Source organism: Diplotaxodon limnothrissa, unplaced genomic scaffold (assembly GCF_057381915.1).
Source record: "Diplotaxodon limnothrissa isolate DT_005_m unplaced genomic scaffold, D_limnothrissa_male_GT1.1 unmapped_scaffold_1, whole genome shotgun sequence".
Classification (NCBI taxonomy): Eukaryota; Metazoa; Chordata; class Actinopteri; order Cichliformes; family Cichlidae; genus Diplotaxodon; species Diplotaxodon limnothrissa.
The window spans coordinates 1,804,418-1,831,581 of NW_028188555.1; the positions used below are offsets into that span (position 1 = coordinate 1,804,418).

The 27,164-nt window shown below is 38.3% G+C and overlaps 2 protein-coding genes and 1 pseudogene across 2 annotated transcripts; all 3 read left to right on the forward strand.

Annotated features, from left to right (window-relative positions):
* Positions 1-3,037: 3,037 nt before the first annotated feature.
* On the forward strand, positions 3,038-8,972 carry LOC146606999 (OX-2 membrane glycoprotein-like). Its single transcript, XM_085349153.1, has 6 exons — positions 3,038-3,101; positions 7,800-8,138; positions 8,255-8,548; positions 8,628-8,660; positions 8,747-8,843; positions 8,930-8,972. Exons 1-6 carry the CDS (start codon positions 3,038-3,040, stop codon positions 8,970-8,972), a joined length of 870 nt encoding a protein of 289 aa, XP_085205279.1.
* A 5,812-nt stretch (positions 8,973-14,784) lies between these two features.
* On the forward strand, positions 14,785-18,244 carry LOC146607000 (nectin 1a-like; annotated as a pseudogene).
* Positions 18,245-21,877: 3,633 nt separating this feature from the next.
* On the forward strand, positions 21,878-26,467 carry LOC146607001 (nectin 1b-like). The gene is made up of 7 exons (XM_085349095.1): positions 21,878-21,932; positions 23,886-24,224; positions 25,147-25,464; positions 25,538-25,576; positions 25,659-25,788; positions 25,975-26,025; positions 26,287-26,467. The coding sequence occupies exons 1-7, from the start codon at positions 21,878-21,880 to the stop codon at positions 26,465-26,467; spliced, it is 1,113 nt and encodes a 370-aa protein (XP_085205221.1).
* The last annotated feature ends 697 nt before the right edge of the window (positions 26,468-27,164 follow it).

Below are 27,164 nucleotides of genomic sequence, written 5' to 3' on the forward strand. Positions count from 1 at the left end.
TGTTACCAGCCGGATGAACGTGTAACACAAATGCTGATTGTTTTTTTCATTCAGTACTCTGTGTTTTATACACTGTATATACATTGTATACATGTGCACGTATATGTAATAATGTTTTGTCTCATGTTCCACATATTTACTTTTGTCCTGCTAATTAATTATGGTAAATGGTGTTTGTAATTTCACTTGTGTACAGTGTTTTTGTTTCCAGTTATGACATTAAGATGTAAATAGGTGTAAATAAACTACAGCGGTGCTCTCAGGTTCACGTAACAACAGCACACAGGGGGGATGTGCAGCACGACTGCTCTCTGCTCCTCAGAGAGAGGTGACTGTGAAGATTCATGATGATGATGAAACTCTTTTGAAGTCACTGATTTATAAAATGATGACTACTTTGTGATTGTAATGCTTATGTTTCTTCTAACAGAGTTAAATGAGAAATCAGGATCTAATCCCAGGAATTTAGGAGTGTTTTAAAGTCAGTTGAGTCTATTATTTTTTTTATAGTTGTTCAAATTATTATACTCTTCTTTATCATTTTTTTCTCAAAGGTATCAGGATTTCAGTCATTCTGTCGTCTGTGGTGTTGTTGGTGCAGCATCTTTGTCGGGTATAAGAAGAAATCTCAGAGCAGGTACTCGTCTTAAACACTGTTGTTGATTGCTTTTTTTGATTCAGAAGATAAATGTTCGTGTAGATTTAACTGTTCTTAAATCGTTTGCCTGTCATATTACGATTGGGATATTTGTCAACCTAATAAAACGACGACGATTTCTGTCAAGTATTGTGGGTATAACGGTTTATTCTCATGGTAAATGTGCAATCAACACTGTGCTCCTTATTAAAGATGTGTGTAGTAAATGTCAGCAGCTTTTCACCTCAAAGTCTGTTATTATCACTACTGCTGATAAACACATTTTGAAAGGTAAATAATTTTCACAAAATCAACCTGCTTGTGTACGTCTTGGTTTATATCAGATTTCCACCACAAATCTTTTAGAAAACGTGATCGTATGGAGGCTTTTGATTATCTGATTGTAAACAATTGGAATACAAGAATGAAAATCATTTAAACAGTTCACACATGTACATATGCATAGAGTAGATGCACTGTCACCACTACAGCTGTGCTCTCAGGTTCACGTGAACACAGCACACAGGTGGGATGTGCAGCACGAGTGCTCTCTGCTCCTCACAGAGAGGTGATGGTGACGATTCCTGATGATGATGATAATGAGGAACTCTTTCACTGATTTATAAAATGATGATTTCTCTGTGATTCTAATGTTTGTAAGGTGTGTTAAAAGCCAGTTTTCAATGTATATCAACTAAACTCTGATGTATAGCTCTGTCCAATAAGCTTTTACTCTGTTTAGAATACTTTGATACTTTCGAATATAAACAGAATAATGATATCATTTTTAGTTTTATTTTAAAACATCGTCAGTGAAACAAAGTAACACTTAGCTCAACAGGTGAACACCTCCTGACAGACACCAACTAAACAATCACCGTCACCACCAACTAAATTTTGACAAATTTTTTCTTTCTTTCTCTTTTTGTGTGTGCCTTTCCATAAAATAAAATAAAATAAAATAAAATGTAAAAAAAAAAATGTGCTAAAGCTTGACAAACAACTGATGCACTGAAGCATTCAGTAAATATTAATTGCACATTGCAGTTTTTGTGTGAGTACTTTGTGCAGTTAATTCCCCCCCCCGCCCCAATTTTTAAAGATTTCATTGATGTTTGTGGTGAAAAAAATGATGGAAAAAAAATGATGGTTATTTTGTGCCGACACATATTGGCACGCAATATGTGTCGTCCCTGAGCTGATGCGGCACATGTGTTAAAAACATCATGTGTTGAGAGTGAGGGGGGACTAACCAAAGTACCCCGTGCCTTGATATTAGGTTGAAACCATTGCATTCGTGTGGATTTGTCTCTTTCTTGCCCACTAGATGGCACTACAGCGTCAGTGCACAGGACATTTCCTTGTTTCCAGTTATCGCCAGAACTTGCTCGCTGTGTTTGAGGAAAACTTGCAACACTGCTCTGTGATTTAGTGGAGAAAGAATGTTTTTCGCCTTTCGCTTTATGTCAGCTGGGTTACGACTGCGACTATGAACTGGAAAATGGGAAGCCGATGGATGAATGACAATGCAGGGTTTCACTTGTGTACAGTGCTGTGACATGAAGATGTAAACTAACTAAAGTCCAGTGAAGGCGTTTACTGTGGACTCCGGTATGAAGCCAGTTTAATTCAACCTTAAAAGTTAATCATCAGATTTAGGTCGTCGACATGTAAGTAATTTACAGATGTTCGGTGATCCATGCACAGCAAAATCTCCAGCGTTAAATTAACACTAGAGAGTGTCTATATGGGCCCACTCCTCTGAGTGTTAAATACAACACCGTTGAGTGTTAAATGAACACGTTTGACAGTGTTATATTTTTAAAGGTAACCTAGTCAGTTTTGAAGATTAACAATGACTAATCTGAGCAGTGCTGATTTTCTGACACTGGAATATTTCTAACACTTTGAGTTATTTTCCAGTGTTAGGAAATCAGCACCGTTGGTCATTGTTAATCTTCAAAACTGACTAGGTTACCTTTAAAAATATAACACTGTCAGAAGTGTTCATTTAACACTCAGTGGAGTGAACCCATATAGACATCCTTAGTGTTAATATAACACTGGAGATTTAGCTGTGTGGGGAGCGGCTACAGCGCATGCGGCAGTTTCCTGCGATCTGCCAGATTGGTGTTATCTATCGACTGTACCATTATAATAAAAGGGGGGCAAAATGGCGACACGTGCCTTTACATCGCACTTTAAATTGATAATTCTCGATTATATTTTGTTATTTGTCTCACTATACGATCATGTTCACATGTATTATCTTATGATTCTTTTTAGCTAACCTGTTAAACGTTTATATGCATCAGACCAGCTGAAAGTTTACCCGTAACTGTAGTAGCTGAGCCCAAAGCCAGACAAAGAGTCAGCCTGAATGAATGAAGTTTTTGTGAAATGTCCTTTTTCGGAGTTTTGCTTTATGTTGTTGCTGTTTTTATTTCTGGAGCCTTTGAAAAGGGTGAGAAGAGACTGCATGTTAATGATTATAATATATGAGTTTGACTTTTTTATACAGTAAAGGTCATTTATTTTGTTCCCTCATAAGAAAATGACTCAGTTGTGGTGGTGGGAGAGGTCGCTAAGGTAAAGTAACCATTTTGAAAATGTGATACAGGTACAACCACAGGCAGCATAAGAGTGTTTTCTGTGGGTGTAGCTCATCAGGGGTGTGTGGATGATCCTGATGTATGCAGGAAAGGCACTTCAGCTATTGTTCTGTGAATTATTCATATCAATTCTCATTTAAATAAGCAAATACGATAATTTATAGTTTGAAAAATATTATTAAAAAGATATTTTAGATGAACATTAAAAAAAAGTAAAATTCAGGGGGGTTTTTCCTCTGCACTTACGATTCCCGGGTTCTGGCTTTAACTACTTTGTAATCACTTTTTACTCAAGAAACATCAATTGCTGGGAACTCAAAGAGTATAAAAAGCTACCAGGCTCACTGTTAAGGACAAAACAACAGTCCTCATCACTCAAGAATTCCTATTTCTCCACCCTGCAATGATTTAAAGAGGGATTTATAGATGTGTGCACAGCTTGGTCCACTGCCCTCCATTCGTGGCTGTAATCACAGACTGCAGTAAAATCATCAGTGTCTTTAGACTCAGCCCCAACAGCCGCCCCAGTGGTCAGTCTTTTTTTTTTCCATCTATAGAACAAATTACAGACTAAGAAGACACATTCTGACATTTGATTCTACAAACTCTGACATTTTCCAACGTACTTAACGTTCATGGAAATGATGGTGAAGGGTCAACACAAACCTGTCTTTGTTTCTCCTGCATTCTCCGGCATAATTCAGTGAAAGCGTGTTTATACAGACAGAGTTCTGAATCTTATGACTCTAATATGCCCTGTGAGTTAATACTTGCCTTTTTTCCAACACAGAAAGGCAATTGTTGCAAACAGGGTAGTGATCTGTACACAAGTGTGTGCTACTATGCTTGTATTTGTGGGGTTTATAGAAAAATAACCTTACTGCAATGTCAGGTGACCCCATAGCACCACATAGGAGAGACCTGGTATAGTTGTAACATTGGGATCACTGAATTGATCATATGACTCCTATCTCATCCCATGATCACTTCAGTGTTTAGCCACTTCCATCCCTGATTTGGGGTGATGGGGCAATCGTGGCTCAAAGCGTTGACAATTTGTCTTGTAACCGCAAGGTTGCCGGTTCGAGCCCCGGCTCGGACTGTCTCGGTCGTTGTGTCCTTGGGCAAGACACTTCACCTTCCACCTACTGGTGATAGCCAGAGGAGCCGATGGCGTGATGTGGCAGCCTTGCTTCTGTCAGCCTGCCCCAGGCTGTGGGGCAGCTGTAGCTACAACTGTAGCTACCTCCACCAGTGTGTGAATGAATAGTGGCATTGTACAGTGCTTTGAGGGCCCCAAAAAGTACTATATAAATGCAATCCATTATTATTATTTCACATGGTGGTTATCATGACTGTAAGCAACTGCATGTAGATTGTATTGAAGAAAACTGATTTTGACATATGAAATTAATTCTTTTGACCAGCACTAAGCTTTGTTAGGAGTTAAACAGCTGCAGACCAAATAATATGACTAACAGTATATTAAATAGGCAAGCTGTAATGCATTTGCCCCTGCTAATTTTAAGCCACTATGCTAATAAAGTTAGTTAAACAATGACCGACAAGGGTGGGGTGAGTTGTAACATATACTTTCAATGTGTTACAGCAATCCCCTTCCCCAAAGTACGAATAGCTTATTGATTTTAAATATGCTAACACCTATACTTTTACAGCATGTCTAGATAGTGGAAAATTAAAACTGATCAAGGTATGCTTGCTAATGTTTAAAAAAAAGAAAAAGGCATCTGATGGGGTCTCAACGAAGGGTGAGTCAGTCAGATCTTCCATGTAACACTGAGCAGATACTCCAAGTCATTGCAAAAGCTTATGGAAGAATAACAGAAAAAAGAATGGAAAAAGAATATCTCAGGAAAAATATATGCAAGCAGAAGAAAAAGAAAGTGAAATCTGCCCCCCAAAAAATTTGAAAAATAACGCTGAAGATTCTGAGACAATAAATGACGAAAACCTTTGCATTGGTAACTCAAAGGCAAAAGAAGTTTGGGTAAAATTTACCCTGTGCAGTCTTTGGGCCCACCAAGCCTGCACTGCAGAGCTACCAACATTCATCTGTCAACATTGTGAATCTGATTAAGAATATACATGCACACTGCCATTGTTTTTTTTGATACAGATAATATACAACAACATTGTGTGTGTGTGTGTGTGTGTGTGTGTGGTGTTGAGCTTTAACAACACACCAAACCACACCCTGAACCTGCTGGTCCACTCATCCCCTGCAGCCATGCCACAGAACACACCCAACCACAAAGACCTACATCTTTTTCGGACAGGTGCATTGTACCTGTTTGTACCTGTCACTGAACTGTTTATTGAGTATTTGTGTTTGTTCTCTTAAGCTAATTTACACACCCACACACAGCAGAGTGCATTTGAGTTATGTTTAGTCACAAAGAGAGTTCTTTTATTCCAATAGACCAGCGGTCCCCAACCTTTTTTGCACCACGGACTGGTTTAATGTCAGACAATATTTTCACTGATCGGCCTTTAAGGTGTCGCGGATAAATACAACAAAATAAAATGATACGACCAAGACTAAAACTGTGGCATTTTTTAAATTACTTTATTAGTAGCATCCTCCTGAAATGTGCCAACAACATTGAGAGCAACATCCTCCTCTCTAGCCTTTAATGGTCTCTGGTATTTCTTTCAAAATAAGACACACAACTACAACACAGGAAAAGACCCAGGGAAATAGAGTTAATGATAAAAACCCTGAAAACCATAAATTTCACACCTGGGCCTCAACTCTCTTGGCCCAGTACCAAACGTGGCCCAATGGGTGCAATAAACCACTCTTTGAAGCATGTCCTCTGGTGTGGGCTCTGTTTTTCTGTTTCTTTTGTCTAATTGTTACAATTCTTCCCAGCATTTGTTACAACCCACCTGGATATTAGGGTACATTGTAACAAATTTAATGTTAATGCACGAGGTCTTTTCTTGCAGGGCTTTGAATAGATCCCATTCATTGGAAATAAAAGTGGGTATTTTGTGTAAAAGTTTGAGAGCTTCAGGTGCTAAACCAAAAAGTCCTGTCAATGATCTCATTGAGAGGGTTCAGGCCTATGCAGAACAGCAGCAGGGACAGCATCTCCTTGATCCTGCACTTGATTGTGACTTGTGCTTGTGCTATGGGCTTAAAGTAGTGTTGTACGCCACATCCCCAGTGAGCTCCCGATGAAGGCTCTTAGGATCCTGTTGATCTTATGCAATTATAAGCATTCCAGGATCCATGTGTGTGGCATCGAGTCTTAGGCTTTCTTGCAGTCAATCCAGGCAGTGCACAGGCTGGTCAGTCGGGAGAGTGCTCTGTCTACCAGGGGTTGGTGTTTCGCTCCTCTGGTATTCCTGCCTTTCTGTGCCCCGCTCAAGTTTTTGAGCTATGTGCCTGTTCATCTTAGCTGCTATGATGCCTGACAGGGGCTTCCGTGTGGTACAGATTATTGGCCAGTAGTTAGATGGGACTGTCCCTTCTGGGGGTCTTCGGGAATTAGGGCTGTCCGGCCTTCAGTAAGCCATACTGGGTGTCCAGTATTGCTCCATCTCAACCCTTGGTGGTGCTGTTCTCATATTGTTCCCCCTACCACTGAGAGTACAACTTGGATGGTTCTGTGGCGAGACAGCTGGTTTATTCTCCTGCCTTCGATCTCTCGGGTATACTTCTTCAAACGGCTGGCCAAGGCTGTGATTCTTGGCTTGGCAGTTTCCAAGGCCTCAGGTATGGACAGTTTGCTGTACTTTTTAGGCACCTTCTTCATTTGACCTTTCTGACACTCTGATAGTTGGCTTACCTCCCTCTGTACTACCTTGATCTTGGCCTCTAGCTTCCTTCATGGAGGGTACTGCTCCTTGTGGTTGTTCAACTTGTAGCCAAGCATCTCACTGATCACTGCTGCTATAGTGTAGATCAGCTGGTTAGTTTGGGTTATAGTCACAGTGGGCATTTTCCATAGTACTGCATTCACATCATCAAGTCGATCTTCATAGGGTACTTCAAGTAGTTTTGGTAGGAGGATCCAGGTTTCAAGTTTCATCATGATCCTATGTTTCAGGTCAGTTCCTCTCACACTCAACGATCCTTACATCACACTTGGGGCTTGGTACCCAATCTCGGGTGGGGGTGATGATATCTCCTCCCTGACCTGTCATCCTGGCTCTTCCTTGCAGCAGTAGCATTCCAATAGCACCCGATTTTCAGCCTGTCAGTGTGTTTGGCAAATCAAGCATATAAACTGTTTTGTTTTTTTTGTTTTTTTGTATTATCTGATGCGTATGGACCAATGCTGATGTGAATGCTGATTGTAGATTGCAGCTTTTTCATAAGGTGCTGGCTTTGATCCTTTCTTTAATTTGATATTGTATTTGTTTGAGCAGAATGTAAATGTGAGTGTGGAGGCAAAAAAAAAAGGTTGTTAATTGCAGGAATAATGATAGCTAACGGTACTAGACTTGTGTCAGTAAGGATTGCACTTGAAAATGAATAGAATATTTAAAGTGGCTCACACCTTGATCTTTAACTCCTACAGCTCTAACAGCAGTGGTCCAAACACAGCAGACTGTGCTGGCAGCAGTGGGAGAAGATGCTGAATTCAGCTGTCAGCTCTTGGAGACTAAAGACGTCGTTCAGGTCACATGGCAGAAAATCTCACATGATGTGGAGACAAATGTTGCCACCTACAGCAAGTACTATGGTCAGAGAGTGAATGATGGCTTTACAAATAAAGTTGAATTTAAACATACTGGACTACAGAACTGCTCCATAGTCATCAGGAATGTGACGGAGCAGGATGAAGGCTGCTATCACTGTCTGTTTAACACTTATCCTGAAGGCTCCTTCACAGGTAGAACCTGCCTCCAAGTCTATGGTGAGGACTTTTACCTTCTTTAACCAATAACAAGTTCTTCAAACAGTGGACATAAATGTGTTTGCAGCTGGTGTGTTTGTGAAAACATGTTGATGATATTTCCTGATCCTTCACAGAGCTGCATGAACCTGTTGTTGATGTCAGAGAGTCAAACTCTACTGAAGAGTGGGTTGTTTCCTGTTCAGCCACTGGTCGACCTGCTCCCACTGTAACACTCAGTGTCTCACAACAAGACCTCAGCTTCTCACAGTACAACACTGTCAGTGTGTCCAACACCAACGCTACATTCACTGTCACCACTACAGCTGTGCTCTCAGGTTCATGTAAACACAGCACACAGGTGGGATGTGCAGCACGAGTGCTCTCTGCTCCTCACAGAGAGGTGATGGTGACAACTCCAGATGATGATGGTGAGAAACTCTTTCAAAGTCATCGATTTATAAATTAATGATTACCCTGTTATTCAAATGTTTGGGTTCCTTCTTCCAGGTTTGGATGAAAAATCTAATCACATAAATTTCGGTATGTCAAAATTTACACTTTTTAAAGCCAGTTTTTCTTTTCCATCTGTTGATATTTAAAACGTAATACCCCCTCTTTGTCCATAGGATCCAGGACATTAGTCATTCTATCCTCTGCTGCGTTGTTGTTTGCCTGTGTTTCTGCACTCATCTCTGTCTGGCTTAGAAAGATATCTCAGAGCAGGTAATCCTCTTAAACAGCGTTGCTTTTTGTCTTTTTGTTCAGCTGATAAATATTTGTGCAGATGTAACTGTTCTTGAATCTTACAGTCAGTCACATCGGCCGGTTGAGATGAATGACATGGCTACCTGAAGCTACAATGAGAGATACTGAGGAGTAAGTCAGGCTTGATGCATCATTCTGCATCTACAAAGTTATAAACCCAGCTATGAAAAATTTGGAATGCTGTTAAATACGAATAAAAGTATAATGCAGTAATTAGAACATTTTATAAACCTATCACAATATAATGTTGAAAGTATATCAAATTGATGAAATGTAAATCTAATGAAATAATGAAATTTTTAGCTTATTTTGGATTTGGTGTCTCTAAATGCATCTCAAAAATGTTGCCACAGGAGACCAAAGTTCAAAATGAAAGAAACAACTGGAAGAACATTTTACAACTAACTAGATTAACTGTCAAAATGCTAGTAGTATAAAATGAGGATTTTAAAGAGATAGGGTTTGTCAGAAAATGGCCAGATGTTGACTTTTAAGATTGTGAACTTGGAAAATAATGTAATAAAACATGCAATGGAAAGTTAAAATTAAAAATATGTTTTGACATTTGGAATTTTCTGACTTACCTCCAGAGCTCCTTTTTATTCTTTTACTTCCTTTGTAAACTAATGTAAACTGCATGTCAACCAAACTGATGCATATATCTTTCCACTAAGCTATTGCTTTATTTAGAATACTTAGATTCTGTAATATTGACAGAGCAATGATATAATGTTGTTTTTATTTTATTTTAAAGGACTAAAACATCTTCAGGTAAACAACGTGACAGTCAGCGCAAAAAGCGAATGCCTGCTGACACCACATCATGATATTGGGGCCTTTGAGTGATGAAACGTTTCTCCCACAAAACGCTACGTCCAGATGAACAGAATCAACTTTTGGAGATTCATTTGCATCAAAACTGCAGTTTGACGAATTTTTGCTTTTTTTGTTTACATTTTGCTTTTTTATCAAGAAGAGTGTATTTTCTAAAACAATGGTGCTGATTTGACAAATAACTGCACTAACGTTGGACTAAAGAAAATGGTAATTGTTACAGGGAAATTGCAGTTTTTATATCATCACTTTGTGCTATATATTTATAGCATATTTATTTTATTTATTTTTTCACCAGTTTTTAATGTTGTTATACCTTTTTATATTTGGAAACACGAGACCATGTTGTCCCTTAACAAAACAGCACTGAAGTTCTGTTTACAAAGTACTAAAATGTGTTGCACTGAAACATTTGCAAACCGTTAAATAATATTATTGTCCTGTACATTTAAATTTTCTGCTGTTTATTTTTTCCACTGTTTTTTTTAAATATTTGAAAGAAAAATTGAAAATGTACTGTAAAAAGTAATGTTTTTTTGTCATTTTACGGATATTTATATTTTCAATTTGACTTACTTTAAATGACTTTAAATGAAAGTCAGCAGGAGTGAGTGACTAACATGAAGCATTTCTCAGTACCTTTGGCTGATTGATATAATTTCTTTTGTTGCTGGAATTGATATGATTAATACCAACAACCAAATTTAAATAATTCCTAACAGATTTTCAGCTAAAATTGAATAACATGGCCCCTGAGGGTGCCTTATTATTCATGATAAAAATGCTGAGGTGTTGAGGAGAACAGATTTGAAGTTTATTATTAAAAGGACTAAGCATTTGTTAAGTCAGTGTAAAACTTTTGAATTTCTTTTGTTTGAATAAAAGACATAAGAATCCAAATGTGTTTTAAGTAGACTGTAGGGCAGGGGTGGGCAATTCCAGGCCCCGAGGGCCGGTGTCCCTGCAGGTTTTAGATGTGTCCTTGAACCAACACAGCTGATTTAAATGGCTAAATTAGCTCCTCAACATGTCCTGAAGTTCTCCAGAGGGCTGGTAATGAACTAATCATGTGATTCAGGTGTGTTGACCCAGGGTGACATCTAAAACCTGCAGGACACCGGCCCTCGAGGCCTGGAATTGCCCACCTGCTGTAGGGCAACACCCAGCGTACAATGCTAATATGCATATAGAATTTAATGCTCTATATACTCCAAGGAACTTGGAAAGAAAGTGTCTGGGCTTCTTTAAGTTTCTTGAAGATGTTTCACCTCTCATCTTAGAGGCTTCTTTACTTCACTGGATGAGAGGTGAAACCGCTTTACGAAACTTAAAGAAGCCCAGTTGCTACCATGACATCATGACCTTGATGACTGAGAACCTACACAGACATTGACATATATAATTACAACAGTTAAAACTGTTGTAAAACTGTGTTCTCTACAACCTTGCCTGGAACAGGATTACCAGGGACCTGTAGCAGGGAGGGTGCTTGAGGGAGAACACCTGTTGACCTGGCCTTAGGCCATGGGGCCTGGCCAGGCAGAGCATGAAGAGAAGACATTGGCTTGACCTCCTGTAGACCCACCACCCACAAGGAGCGCTGTAATGGTCAGGTGCAGCGTGTGCCACGTGGTGGCAAAGGGCAGAGACCCTGGCAAACCGATCTCTGGCTACTGGGACAAATGACTGGGACATGGAACGTCACCTCACTTGTGGGGAAGGTGCCTGAACTAGTACATGAGGTTGAGAGCTTCTGTCTAGATATAGCCAGGCTCACCTTAATGCATGGCTTAAGTTCTGGAAGCAGTCCCCTGGAGTAAGACTGGACTATGTCCCAGTCTGGAGTTGCTGCTGTTGGTGAGAGGTGGTGGGCCCCAGGTATCTTGGTACCCATTGGCGTGCTGCCTGTAAGTTAGAGTTTTTCCCGTTAGACAAGAGGGTTTGTTCCCTGCACCTTCAGGTCGGGGAACGGGTCCTGATTATTGTCTAGCTTACCATTCAAACAACAGTTCAGACTAGCTGACCTTCTTGGAGTCCTTGGGTGGGATGTTCAAGAGTGCTCCAGCCGTAGACTTTGTCCTTCTACTGGAACACTTCAACATTCATGTGTGCAATGACAGTGAGACCTGGAGGGGTGTGATTGCGAGGAACAACATGCCTGATCTGATCTAATTCAAACGACAATTTTCCCATAAATTGTCTGATATTAAGGACATTATGTTCAAACATAATGTCCTTAATATTCTTAAGTGCGTGTGGCCCCAGAACACTCTCGGCCCTCACACCTTCATGGTTTCATCAGATCTGTGTCTGTACGTTCTCGACACTTGGGGGGGGACATACAGACACAGATCTGAGCAGGGGTCTGAGCAGGCTGTTTTCCCTAAGAACAGATTTTAGCAAGTCTTTCCTCTCTGTTGGACTTGAACTTGAACAAAGTATTTAAACCCCCCTCACACTTTGAACTATAGCTCATGCACCTCTAAGAGCAATGACCTTACTCATGAAGTTGAGTTTAAATATGCTGCACTACAGAACTGCTCCATAATAATCAGGAATGTGATGGAGCAGGATGAGGCCTTCTATCACTGTTTGTTTAACACTTAAGGTTCTCTAACTCTTTCTAAGAGCCACTAAGTCTCTACAGGTTCCACTTGTCAAACAACTGGTTAAACCAGAAAACAAACAAAGAACCCATTTTCTTAGCTCTGACAGGAGTAACACAAATTTTGATTGGTTGGTTCATTCAGTATATGGTATAATGGCCAAACAAGTCACACATGCGATTCCTCTGCATCCAGTTCACCTAACACTGAATCAAATGGCAGCAGTTGAAGTTTTTCATTATGTTGCTGCAATTTTTATTATTGGGATTTTTGACAAAGGTGAGATAAAACTGTATGTTGTATGATTTAGGACTTTTTAAACAGTAAAGACTCCTTTTTTTCGTTTTTCGAGAGGTACAAGCTCAGGCTCAAGGACTTTACATGGTGGGAGAATAATTGAGGCAAAGGTGAAAATGTGTGTCACGTCAGACCTGTGAGAGTAACACTGAACTTTTTGTTTCAGTAAGTGTTGAATTTAACAGAATATTTGTCTAGCTTCACTCCTTGATCAAAGGTTACGTCCACAGTAATGCATTTTCGTTTGAAAATCGTTTTTGCATGTACACAAACATGTAGACAAGAATAAATGAAACCACCTTCAGCGCACTTAGATCACATTCTGGGAATAGTTAAAAGATCTGAACCTAATAGAGCTGAGAGATCTGATTGGGTTGTAAAAAGTAAGTTAGATATACTGGGGGGGCGGGGGGGGGGGGGCAAACTGCTGCAAGCTTTGTGAACTAATAGAAGAATTATAAAGATAATTCTATATTGTACTGGGATTTAATACTGAGATAATGCGGTCAAATTTCCATGTACTTGTTCTAATTCTGGCTGCTGCATTTTGGGCCAGTTGATGACAGCTTACTGAAGATTTGTCTTGTAAATAGAGTGTTGCAATCGTCTAACCTACTTAATATGAAGGAGTAAACCAATTCTCAGAGCCAGTTTGAGATTGGAATTTTCTAACCTTAGATATACATATTTTTGGGTGATAGAAGGCAGTTCTAGTAACTTTATTGATGTGATTGTCAAAGCCAAGCTGAAGGTAACAGTGGTCCCAGTGGTAATTGTAGCGCTAGGTGCAGCGACTCCCAAGCTAGGTGAGTGGCTCCCGCAGATCCCAGGAACAACATCGGACATCTCTGTCCAGAACAGCACAGTCCTGGGAACAGCAAAGATACTGCAGGACCCTCAAGCTCCCAGGCCGCTGGTAGAGGACCCGAGCTTGAAGGATAGACAGCCCGCAGGGGCGAGTGGGGAATCTTTTTTTTTTTTTTATATCTCTCTCCTAAGCTGTTACTCTGTTAAGATGACTATAATTTTCTAATACTAACAGGCTAATGCTAATGCTAGTATTTTGTATTAGAATGACAATCAGCTCAAAAAGCAAGCTGCTCCTGAGAAACACCAGCTAAATGACCGTCACCTTCACCAGCAATGAAACTGAGCTTTGATGAATATTCATTGTTTTGTTTTTTGTTTTTTACAGAAGTGTCTAAACAGTCCCTAAACAAAATGGTGCTAAAGCTGGATAAGCAACTGTTGTACTAAAGTGTACTAAAGAAAAAAAGAAGAAATGTTACAATCTACAATGCAATTTTTACATCAGTACTTTGTGCAATTTCATTATTTATTTACCAATACTTAGATAGTTTAAGAAGTTTAAATATACTTACTTGTCCCTAAGACGCCCTGACAGAACCATAATGCATCAAACAAACATACTAGACATAAATGGTGGTGTCTTTTTAAGAAAACAATGGTTGCTTTCAAATGATTCATCCTTTGTAACACAAATTTTGGTTTAGTTTCTTCATTCTGTACAAAGTTGTGAATGGAATTTATTAGACAGAAGTTAAAACATATTCCTGGCCTTCCATTACCTAAAATGAAGGTGTAGATGACGTTTTTTAATGAGACAATGTTCTTGATTATGTATCATTAACTATTTATTTTCCAATGCTCCATATACTTACTTTCTTTAAACCAGATAAACATGTTAAATGGTGTTTTTGATTTCACTTGTGTGTAGTGTTGTCATTTCACATTCTGACATTACGATTTGAGTTTTTTTTTTTCTTTAATAAAGTAGTTTCAGTTAAGTTGCTAAAACACTGTAGTTTTACACTATGGGATGAAGTTTGCTTAGTTCAACATCATAGTTTAAACACTTGGTTAGGATCCACGTCATCAACATGCATTGTAGTTGCAAATACATAAAAATATAACAAATGAACACAGAGATACAATACTTTTGAAAATAATCTGTAAACATTTGAAATTTTACGTTTAATGTCTCTGCCATTTGAGTTAGGCTGTGAGATGAGATTAAAGATAAAACTGGTTACACTTGAAATCTCAGTTTCATCCTAAATGGACCATTGTAATAGAAGGAAGGAAAACGAGTCACACATGGTTTTCCTGGCCAACCTTTCAGATCATTTCATTCAAATGAAATGGCAAACGGTGGAGTTTTACATTATGTTGCTGCTGTTTTTATTTTTGGGCTCTTTGACAAAGGTGAGAGGAAACTGGATATTAATAACAGTGTATGAGCTAGGCCTTAAAATACAGTGAAAGATAATTTCTTTACATTTTTAGTTAAGTAGCCTTTCATAACTCCTTTCAGTTGTGGTGGTGGGATGGATCATTAAGATGAACTATTTTTGAATACTGTAGTGGTGGAAGTATGGAGTATAATGTATTAAACTCTGAGATTATCAGTCAAAATAGGCTTTCTGTCTAGATCACAAAATTATTTGATTAGTTTATTCCTGATTTCCTGAAGACTCAAAATTATACTATTGTGTGATGGTAAACTATCCAGCTCAGCAGCTCACTACATAATTTAACTGTATTGTAGTTTTATTTAAATTGCAAATTAAAGCAAATACACACTCAAGATATACTGGGAATAATTAATATACTCCAGTCCTATTAACATATCTCAGTCTCTCTATTGATACATACCAAGCTTATCATCTCACTTAGCCTTTGATAAAAATAAAGATCATTGAACCTTTAAAGAAGGTCTAATTCTCACACCATAGTAAGGTAAAACATCCGCACACAGTACTGAGGTAATAATCACTATTGCAAATACTTGGAGTATAAGCAGAAAAAAAATATTTTTTGACTTTAATAAAAGTGTCAGAATGATTTCTTTTGTCATCAGACAGTGAGTGTGTGAGTCTGTCTTTAACTGTGCGTTTTTCTCATCTGACACAATTCAAGTCGGACAGGAGTGACTACTACACCCGGTTTTCCAACTGCCAGAATGCAAACCATCGAAAACAAATCATGGTTGTTGTCCCGTGTGGATAAGTACATTTGCTCTCTGGCTTTGGAGACAAGACATTCATATTCTCACACATGGCTGTGCCAGAAAGGATCTTATGGGTGCTGTAGCGGTTTGTGGAAGAAAAATAGCATCACCTCAGTACCCCCTAATAATTTTGTGTGGTTAATTATTACATTTTTAATATTGAAATACTATAATTATAATATCATTAAATAAGTAATCCATACATTATTAACATTTTTAGGCTCTGTAGCCAACAGAATAAGAGCTTTTGACTGGAACAAAATTGTCAATGGCTTCACACTCAATATCAGCAACAGATTCAATGTTATGTTTTGAAGGTATGTAATTATAAATTTGTGATGTTTTTGTTTTGTTGACTGTTTTACATTTAATGTTGTTATTGTTTGATACACAAACGCTAACTCTTAATGGTTTTCTTAAAGTTATAATCAGTCATGTTATTATACAGAACATGTTAAAGATTAGGCAGGGTGATTTAAGTGGTGACTGAGCTGAAATGTGCACAAACCTATGGTTTCCCAAGGGTTCCTGATAAAATTGTGTGAACGTTTGTAATCTGAGTCTGTTTAAGCAGACAGAGTTATGCACCACACATTTAATCCTGACTTGTGTCAAATGCAGAATAGAGTAGTTGTTACAAGAGCAGCTACTGATGCACATGATTAATGGATATTTATTGTTATTCACCTCATCTGTCAGTGCTCATAATGCTAGTATTGATTGTATATATATATGTACAGAGAAAAGTGACCGGTAAAAAGAAATAAAAAGGAAATTACTAAAACATGAGAACACGTCTAACAGACGGAGACTGTGTGATGTAACAAGATACGGGAAACAGGTGGGGCAGGATAAACTGAAAATTCAAGGAAATAATTATAGCCTCCTAAGAAAGTAAAAGCTCAAACATATAATCCAAAAAACATAACTACACGATTATAAATGATATAAATTTAGATGGCTCACATCTGTTATGAATTACAGCTGGCGTATTTGTGTATAGAAACGTTTTTATTCACAAATATATAGTATAAGTATATATACTATATACTATATAAGTAAATTCTTAACTGAGGACAAAGAAAAAGAAACTCAAAATGCTGGGCCAAATGACCAGGGACCTTGACACAATGGGAGAATGATGGTGAGAGCTGGCGACACTGGACTTTCTTTGGCAGTAAGTTGAACTCAAACAGGATACTCAGTATTGCTCACACCTTGATCTATATGTCCATGCAGCTCTAACAGCAGTGATCCAAACACAGCAGACTGTGCTGGCAGCAGTGGGAGAAGATGCTGAATTCAGCTGTCAGCTCTTGGAGACTAAAGACGTCCTTCAGGTCACATGGCAGAAAATTTCAAATAATGTGGAGACAAATGTTGCCACCTACAGCAAGTACTATGGTCAGAGAGTGAATGATGGCTTTAAAGATAAATTTAGGTTTAAAAATACTGAACTACAGAACTGCTCCATAGTCATCAGGAATGTGATGCAGCAAGATGAAGGCTGCTATCACTGTCTGTTTAACACTTATCCTGAAGGCTCCTTCACTGGTAGACCCTGCCTCCAAGTCTATGGTAAGAACTTTTACCTTCTTTAACCAATAACAAGTTCTTCAAACAGTGGACATAAATGTGTGAGCAGCTGGTGTGTTTGTAAGAACATGTTGATGATATTTCCTGATCCTTCACAGAGCTGCATGAACCTGCTGTTGATGTCAGAGAGTCAAACTCTACTGAAGAGTGGGTTGTTTCCTGTTCAGCCACTGGTCGACCTGCTCCCACTGTAACACTCAGTGTCTCACAACAAGACCTCAGCTTCTCACAGCACAACACTGTCAGTGTGTCCAACACCAACGCTACATTCACTGTCACCACTACAGCTGTGCTCTCAGGTTCACGTAAACACAGCACACAGGTGGGATGTGCAGCACGAGTGCTCTCTGCTCCTCACAGAGAGGTGATGGAGACGATTCATGTGGTCCAGGAGGAGTATGATGATGATGATCATTATGATTATGATGATTATCATGATGATGGTTAGAAACTTCTTCAATGTCATTGATTTATAAATTGGTGATTGTTTCACAATTTTAATGTTGAGGTTCCTTTTATCAGGTCTGATTGAGAAATTTGGATCTAATCACAGAAATTTTGGTATGTTAACATGTCAATTTTTTACACCCACTTTTTCTGTTTAGTCTATTGTTATTTAGTAGATATTTCAATGTTTATGCCCCTTTTTTTCTCTGTTTTTCTCAAAGGAAGGATTTTAGTCATTATATCCTTTGCATTGTTGTTGGCCTGTGTTACTGCACTCATCGCTGTCTGGCTTAAAAAGAAATGTCAGAGCAGGTACTCTTTCTTACATACTGTTGCTGTTTTTTCTTTTAATTCAGCTGCTAAATGTGTCTGCAGTTTTAGTTTTTTTTTGTCACATAGCAAGCTCGAGACAAATGAGATCAATGATGTAAGTCACTCTTTATCTTCTCATTTTAGTTAGACGAGGTGACAATCTGCTCAGAAAACACAAGCATTGTGATAGAGACCAGTCAAACGACGATCCGGGGCTCACGTCTTCATCAGCATGAAGATCTGATCTTGACCATTTAATGAAGTGTACCATTTCTGAAAAAAATGGTAGTCTGACAAACACAAAAACCTGTTCCACTGAAGCATTTAGAAAGTATTTGTTGGTGCTTATACCGCAATTTTTATGTCAGCTCTTTGTGCAAATTTTTACTACATTTTTAAAGGTTTTTTAAAATATGTAAATTATTAAATAAAATTAAAGGTTAGTAATAAAAAAGGATTTAAAAAAATTGTTGAATATTTTCACATGTAGTTACTTAATAACATGAAACTTTCACTTTAGTCATTTTTGCTCCCGCTGCTGAAATTGAAGTTCTCTGTTTGTGGTGAAATTTGCAGATTTTTACAACTCAGTTTATCAGCATCTGTACAAAAATATACCGCATACATATGGTTTAAGTTGTCACTTAATCCAGGAATGTTGCTTCTGTCTAGCAATGAAAATCCATCAAACCATCAGATATTGTTAATGTTATGTTTATTTGATTTGATAAACACACAAACAACACTGCACTGCTTATGAAAAATATTTCTTTTTTGCTAAAATGTTATAGAATTAATGTAATCGGATGTATACTCCAACGTGTACATGAAGTTATAACAAACTGAAAGCACTTTGTGAGGTTGTTTGTTTTTGGTGAATACAGTTATGTGGGAACCCATCTTTCTTTCTTCCTTCATGTTCATCTTATTATTATTTTATTAATAATAAAATTATTTTATTTTGATGTTAATAACAGTTAACAGTTTGAACAGTTAATAAGCTGAGCAAAGCTGCTTTGTCTTGTCTGGAAGTAAATGATCTCATCAGTGTACTCTGAATGAAAACTTCAGCTGGTTCGAGCTGCTTTGAGCTTCCCCAATATTACTCAGTGAGCTTCACCTACTCCTGTTTTGTTGAATGAAATAGACAAAATGTGATCAGTGAGCACATGTAAGAGATTAAGCATGTTTCACACCCCAGTCTCCGGTGCTGCGTGTCCTTTTAGAGAAACAAAAGCTGAATCCCAATCCAGCGGCCGCACACATCGTACTGCGCATTTGTAGACTGATTACGTTACAGCGACGCGACGAAGGCTGTCCCAATTCGAAGTGTACTCCAAATACGGTCAACAAATGCGACCTTCATTTACTCAAATTTGAAGGCTGGGTCCGGTGTAGACTTTGTGGCCCCATATATCCCAGGATTCATAGCGCAGCGGTGGGTGTGGATATTTTTTTCCGGAGAAAAACGGTGGATTGCTGAAGCAGGGCGGCCAAAGAGTAAACTTTTAAAAGTAAGTACTGAATATGTCACTTAATAATGAAGAACATTAAAACATTACAGTTGGCCACAAGTCGGCAGAGTAATGTGACATTAGTGATGTTTGTACTTTCAGTGTCAACTTGGTTTTAAAGCCTTTACTTTAAAATATGCGCCGTTCAATAGTCGACCTTAATCTTACAGAGAATCTGATGATTTTATGGATAATTAAAGTCAGTCATCCACAAACACAACAAGCTGAAAGTCAGTGATGCTGCTCGGTTTGCAGTCCTGAATATCACTGCACAAGCAGGATTCACTGCACTGTTAATGTTAGCTGTGTTATATTGCTGCCTCTGTTCGGTGGTGTCGAGCCAAACGGACTTTAACGTGTGTTTGAACGAGCTGACGGTTCACTCGTTCAGCTGAAAGAAAGATGCTTTAATCACAGCAGTCACACATGTGTCCACTGTACCATCTGGGAACCCTTCTTGTTTAGCACTCGTAATAACACAAACACTAAATCCTGCTGTTGTGTAGCAGTGTCTACACCTGAGACTGTCACCTGTCTGTCTGTCCTGCACTCTCTCTGTTTCTTTCTCTCTGATTGTGGAATAAAAGTATGAACATGTGTTTATAAGTTACACTTGTGTTTGAATCCTGCAGCTTATCACACATTTGATGTCCATGTGTGACGACTGCAAGTGTCCAGAGTGAGGACAGACTGAGGGACCCACTGCTGCACATCATCTGTGAGGCTTTACAGCCCTGATGATCCACCAGGACAAACTCATCAGTGTGTGAGGAAGAGGAGGAGGAAGAGCCAGCAGCAGCTGACAGATGGAGAGAATAGACAGACTGTTCCCTGTTTGTGAAGGACTGCTAGGAAAGTTTAACATAACTGTCCTGAATCAGTCTTATTAGGTAATGTTCAAATAATGTGATCATCCCAGTGTTTCCAGTGTGGGAGAAAGTACTCAGGACCTTCAAGTTACACACTATGAAAGGCAGCAACAAGTTTAATGTTCAGAAACCTAAAGTATGTATCAGCAGCAGAATGGAGCTAAAAATAAATGTTTGTTTCAGTTATATGAAGCTTTGAGTATTTTGGATCAGTAGCACTGCTGTGTTTGTTGCATCATATTGCTGTAATTGTTTATATGCTTTATATATTCTGAGGTAAGTTGATCTATAGTGTTACATCATATTCTATAAGGATGTTATGTGTTTGTAGACTTTCTGCCCAGTTTGACCCATTTAGCAGAAGTCATCCTGTTTAAGGCTCTGATATCTATTCTGTGTGACTTAAAGCAGTTATGACATGGTCTGATTTTCTCACCCAATAAAGGAATATTTCATATATCAGTCTGCTCTTCATTTGATCAGCAACAGTTATCCCAGCTCATAAACTTTCTTTTTACACATATATGTAAGCATTCAGACAGATTTAGTAATGCCAACATATTAAAAGAACAATATTTGTCTCTTATATATAATACATCACTGTAAAAGATGCTTGTCTTTGAGTGAAGATATAAAGTGATAGGAAATATAAATAAATGCAGCTTAAATCTTTCCTGAAGCTCAGTATTTGAAACAGAGTTCAAGCTCACTGCTGTAATGAATTATAATTAATATAATAATAAATATAACATTGGCCATATTGTTTTTACATTACCAAAGTGAGATGGCATCAGTCTCATGTGCAACATTAGCTAATTGTTATTTAATAGCTAATCTTAAAATTACAGTTGGATACAGAAATGAAGGCCAACAATCATGTTTCTACAGTCCCGTGGTCTCAGCCTCAGATACTCAACAAATCAAAAGATCTCATAAAAGAAAACAAACGAACAAAAAACATTTTATTTCCTCAATTTCTGTCAAAAATTCTGTATGGAACGTTTCCATCGGTGGTATCATGGTTGCTAGGCAACCTGAGCAGCACCACGAAGGCCAGACCGTCCCATTTCACAAGCCTCTCACTTCCGCCCCTCTCGCACTTCGGAGTACTCGCCCGTAGTCCGCGAAGTGCGTGTACTCCGAAGCGTGCGGTCACTGAATTGGGACACAGCTGAAGGCATATTTCTTTTTGCACGAGTTCAAAACGAAAGTGAAAATAAGTCTGTTCCACTGCACTATGAAGAGGGGACAATGGGGAATAAATGTGCTGTAAAACGGCAGACAGGGTTTCCAAAACAGTAAATATTATCAGATCAGTGACTTGTTAGATATCCAAGTAAACATAATCATATGACATGTAGCTGTTATTAATAAAAAGGGATAATCTTTTATTATGTTGTTTCCCACTTCACACCCAGAGATGGTACGAACTGATCAAGCAGTGAGATTCAAATTTTTGTTTTTCATTTGGCGGCATACAGACAACATGGCAGCGCGTGAAATCTCACTGATCTTTTCTTTACTGGCGATCTTTTCAAAAGGTGAGCGAGATACTCTGTTTTGTTATGACTGTAATGTGAGTTGATTTGTAGAGGTCAGTTTGCTCTATGGGAGCTTATAGAGTGAAGTGCATTTCACTGCCGACAGGAGTTAAAGTTGGTTTGGCAGGTAGTTTTTTATACAGTACCAGATATGGCTAGTAGATAAGATGGAATTTGACATTATGAACATCATCAGCTTAAATTCAAGTCGCTGACTCCTTTTAGAAGCAAATGCTGTTAGTGAGGAGGCACACTGGGGGATATTTCATGCGAAGTAATAACATCGAGTCAAATTTGACGGAAAAAATAATAAAACACTTAAAAATTTGCTGACTTTGCACACAAAGCTTTATCAAGTTTTATCCCTGGAAGTATAACAACCAGTATGTTTGCTTTTTGAAAATCCCCTCACTTCACTGCCATCCTACAGGTGGGAGGGACTAAGTGGCCTAACAACAGCCCCATCCTGGCTGCCAATCAGAAGTGATGTCTTTGGTTTTATTTTCAGTTTTTCAAATGTGCTCTCTGTTCTACAAAAGTAAAAGCATTTATGAAGTTATCACAGGTGAATTCTGAGCGATCATAACAGGTCATTTTACACTGACGAATACCTCTCAAATCGGAGGAGCTCATTTATCGTTTGTATTATTAACTAATAGGTCACTTGTGTATTCTTGCATTTTATTTAGGCTTTTACAAAAAAAAAATTATTCTTTGCTTTTACAGCACAAATAGGCTGCTGCATCAGTTTTTAATAGCCAACTAGTACAGAGATTAGAGCGACAATAAAGTCACTTTATGCAGCAAATACAGCTTATAATAAAAGTATAAAATCCTAGAAAATAAGAGGCAAAACAGGAGTGAGAGCTTTTCTTTCTCTTTCATTCATAAGATAGTTTATTTATTACTTATATTTTGGATCTTGGTGTTTGAGTGAATGAACATCCTCCATTGGTGGAAGCTGAAGAAGGAAGAATTCTGTACAGCATTCAGGTTCTGGGTGTTAGGGAAGAGTTACCAGCTGGAGTAACATAAGAGTGGAGGAAGGTGCACACAGGTGGAGTCCATCTCATTCAAAGGAGCAATCTAAAAGAGGCAGGAGACTGCAAGGTAATGCCAGGGGAAGCATCGCAGGGTCGTCTGTAGGGTGACTTTGGACATCAAGAAGAGGAGGCAGGTAAAGTAAATGAGACAAAAGAAAATCAATAGAGTAACAGAAATAATAACAATATTTATAATGATAACAAGAAGATAAAGATGAAGCCTATATAGATCTTTACAATACAATCCACTGTTTTGTTAATTTATAAGATTATTTAAAAGATCCAGCCCAAATTACACTCTGGCCCATCCAAATCTGGGCACTGTGCCTGGTCCCACATCTCTCGTATGTCTCTGTTGTTGCCCAGGACCTAACCTAGCAACAGTCACTGATGCTACAGGCTGTCACTGTGAACTATACCACAATAGTGCAAAACACAAAGCTTAGCCTGCACTGAACTTCCATTTTAGCCTTTGCATATCATGAAATTATTATCATGTGATTTACTTTGAAAGATATTCCACAATGTGACATAATTAGATAACTTCAGCAGCACGTCACGTACAGCTCTGCTGTCTGGTTACAAACATCTAAGTTGATTTAAGAGATTACATGTAACCTTTAAATTTCCATTTTGTAAAGTTTAAGGTGCTGAGCGATCAGAACAGCATATTTGTCTTTATTTTGAATTTGTCTGCCACTTCAAGTTTCTCCATTTATGCTACATCCTGTTCTGTACTTCTAGCTAGAAACAGAAGAACCTTTAAGAGGACATGTATGATCATGACAGGGTAAAGGTGGCCCATGTGGTGACTTAACTGTTTCTGTGGCATCAGCAGGGATAACCATCAGCCTGTGGTTCATATGCTGCTCAAGCCATTCATAATTTTCGTGTCATTTTCTCTGTGCAGGTCATACATCTGGGATACAAACACAGCACACTGTGCTGGCAGCAGTGGGAGATAAGGCCTGCTTGAACTGTGAGCTCATGCTTTCTAAAGACGTCCTTCAAGTCACATGGCAGATGATCTCAGGAAGTTCAGAAAAAAATATGGCCACCTACAACAAGTACTTTGGCCAGAGAGTGAATCCTGAGTTTACAAAGAAAGTGGAGTTTAAAAATCCTGCACTACAGAACTGCTCCATAGTCATCAGGAATGTGACGGGGCAGGATGAAGGCTGCTATCGCTGTCTGTTTAACACTTATCCTGAAGGAGCCTTCACAGGTAGAACCTGCCTCCACGTCTACGGTAAGGACACGTGGTCTAGAGTTATAGAGGAAACCTATCCACAGCTAAAACTAGATCTCTACATCATCTGCACCCACAGTGCTTGTGGTATTTACTGTTAATGGCAATAATATAGAAAACAAAACAAATGTGAAAAAAAATACAAAATATATTAAAAATAGGAATTGCTCAGTACAGTTGGGAAGTACCAGTTTTACCTCGATACAATATTATCTCAATACTACACTCACAAATTAACATTATTGCAATTCCTAACATTTTACAATATACTGAAAAACCTTCCTCTTCTATATGAATATAACTAGAATACATCCTGGCAGTTGAGTCCCCGTTAGTTGTGCTTATTGATAAAAACTCAAAAGTGTCTTTTTATTAGGAGATAACTTTGTCAAGATGGGTGCGTTGAATGTTTTTTTGGTTGAGTTGATTTAATGTAATTTTGCACAGTAGTGCATGAGATGAGCCATTTTATTAGGTATTCCCAGACATTTGTTTTGTAATTTATTCAATAACATTTTCATATTTGGTGTCCCTGTAATGATATAATATCACCATGCAAAATATTGAAATACTCTTCTGCATCGGGTTTTCCTCCACCCTTAGTGCTTAGTATGCAGGGTTTCAAAAGACAGGTAAGGAAAGAGACTGTTAAAATTTGTATTTCATACTTTATTCACAAATACTCTGTTTAGAAATTAAAATATTTTATTAAAAGAATAATATTTTGTTTCCTATCCCCAATGTTAAATCATTTTGTAGAAGTTTTTACACCACTCTTCACAGTAAATCTATTTACATAGAGAATGCGATTGCCTAAAACACTGCACAGCTATAGTATACAAATCAGCAACACACACAGGCTTATTTGGATTTTTATTTCCACATTTAATGGTGACTTTTCTTAAATATATTCTCTTCGCAGAGCTGCATGAACCTGTCCTTGATGTCAGAGAGTCAAACTCTACTGAAGAGTGGGTTGTTTCCTGTTCAGCCACTGGTCGACCTGCTCCCACTGTAACACTCAGTGTCTCACAACAAGACCTCAGCTTCACACAGTACAACACTGTCAATGTGTCCAACGCCAACGCTACATTCACTGTCACCACTACAGCTGTGCTCTCAGGTTCACGTAAACACAGCACACAGGTGGGATGTGCAGCACGAGTGCTCTCTGCCCCTCAGCGAGGGGTGACGGTGATGATTTACGAGGTCCAAAAGACACCTGATGCTACTGAGGATGGTGAGAAACATTCAAATTCACAGATTTATAGATCGATGCCCTGCCACTCTAATATTTGGGTTCCTGTTTTTAGGCTCTTATGAGAAGATCACATCCCATAGCAGTGAATCAAGTAAGTTTGCCTTTCCATGTGTGTAATTTGTAAGTGCTTTATGAATGGTGCTCCAAGTCACAGTTTTCCTCTGTTCTCCCAGATTTCACCTGGATCATTGTATTAGTTATGGTGTTGGTGGTTGCAGTGTTAGTGGTGATGTTGTATGTGGTTCATCGCGATTGGATCTCGGCTTTCTTCACTGCTCATTTCAAACAACAAAGCAAGACTGGGTAATTTTCACTTTAATATAGTCTCCTCGTAATGTAAGTTTGTCACTGTTAATATAGTAATGATTTACTGACATTAAGAAACTTCACATGAACACCTATAAATCTTTTCAGAAAAACCCCAGTAAATACCATTTATATGTTTTTGCAGTATATAATTTAAATCCTTTAAATGTTTTCATCACTCAGGGACCCAGAGAAGACCAACACACCACTAAAATCAAAGCAAGACATTGATGAGTAAGTACATTTCATAACTATTCATATTTTACAGCATTTTTTCTTTGTCAGTTTTGTTTTTTCCATTTTCTTGTCTGTCAGCTTAACTTCATCCTGATGAAACTGAAGTGTTTCAGTGAATCACACACTTAAGTTAATCACACTTGATTGTTTCATCTCCTTCATGTATGCATTGTTCATGAACTTTAATCTTCATGTATATATACAGTCATCATTTGCTGTGTGAGTGGAAATGAACTCATGTCTTGTTTCTGTCTGAAGGAACAAAACACCTTTAATAGCGCACGAGAACGAGCAGCTCAGGCAGCGGACGTCTACAAAGAAAACTCCAAAAAACATCAGCAGGAAAGACCCTAACCCATTAGCAGCAAAAAGACTGTTTGGAGACGATCAGTCAATCAAAACTAAAATAGATGAACAAACTGCATCACTGGCTGATTAAATAAAGAGGACCGTGTCAACAACAAAGATTCCTACCTGATATTTCTAGACAACACTAATAAGAATTCAATAAAGAGAGATCAGTGGGAAGAAATGAACATGAGTTATTAAAATAGAGAATTTAATGTACTTGGTGATTAGACTCTGATGACCCGCCACGTCAGAACGGAGGCTTGGATGGAGCTCTGACTGAGCTGTCTGTGAGGTGGAGACAGGGAGGAGGTGGGCTGAATGAATAACATGTACAACTGATTAATAATAGTTATTCTGCTTCATAGACATTTGTTTGTTATATCATACTGTTAACATGTAATTGGTTATAAAGTTTTGATATTTTGTAACATGGATTGTAATAGAGTAAAATAAGCTGTGAAGTGTGTTAAGTTGTTTCTGCAGATTAAATGAGGACTGCAGAGATGTGATTTATTTCCAAATGTAACTCAGTGTGTGCTGCAGATCTGCATCTAATATACACAGAAAGAGCACATGATGGCACTGTTGGTTCAAACTAACTGAGGAAGTTTTGCAACTGTCAAAGGACCATGCCTGTAAACATTACTCTAAGAAAACCAAATGTTAACGGTGTTTCTGGTTAGTTATTATTATATAAGTATAATGTTTTTATTATCTTATGGCAAAACTCTAAATAAATCAATTTGTATCTCCTATTTTCTCCTGCTTATGAGCTCATGTTTTGT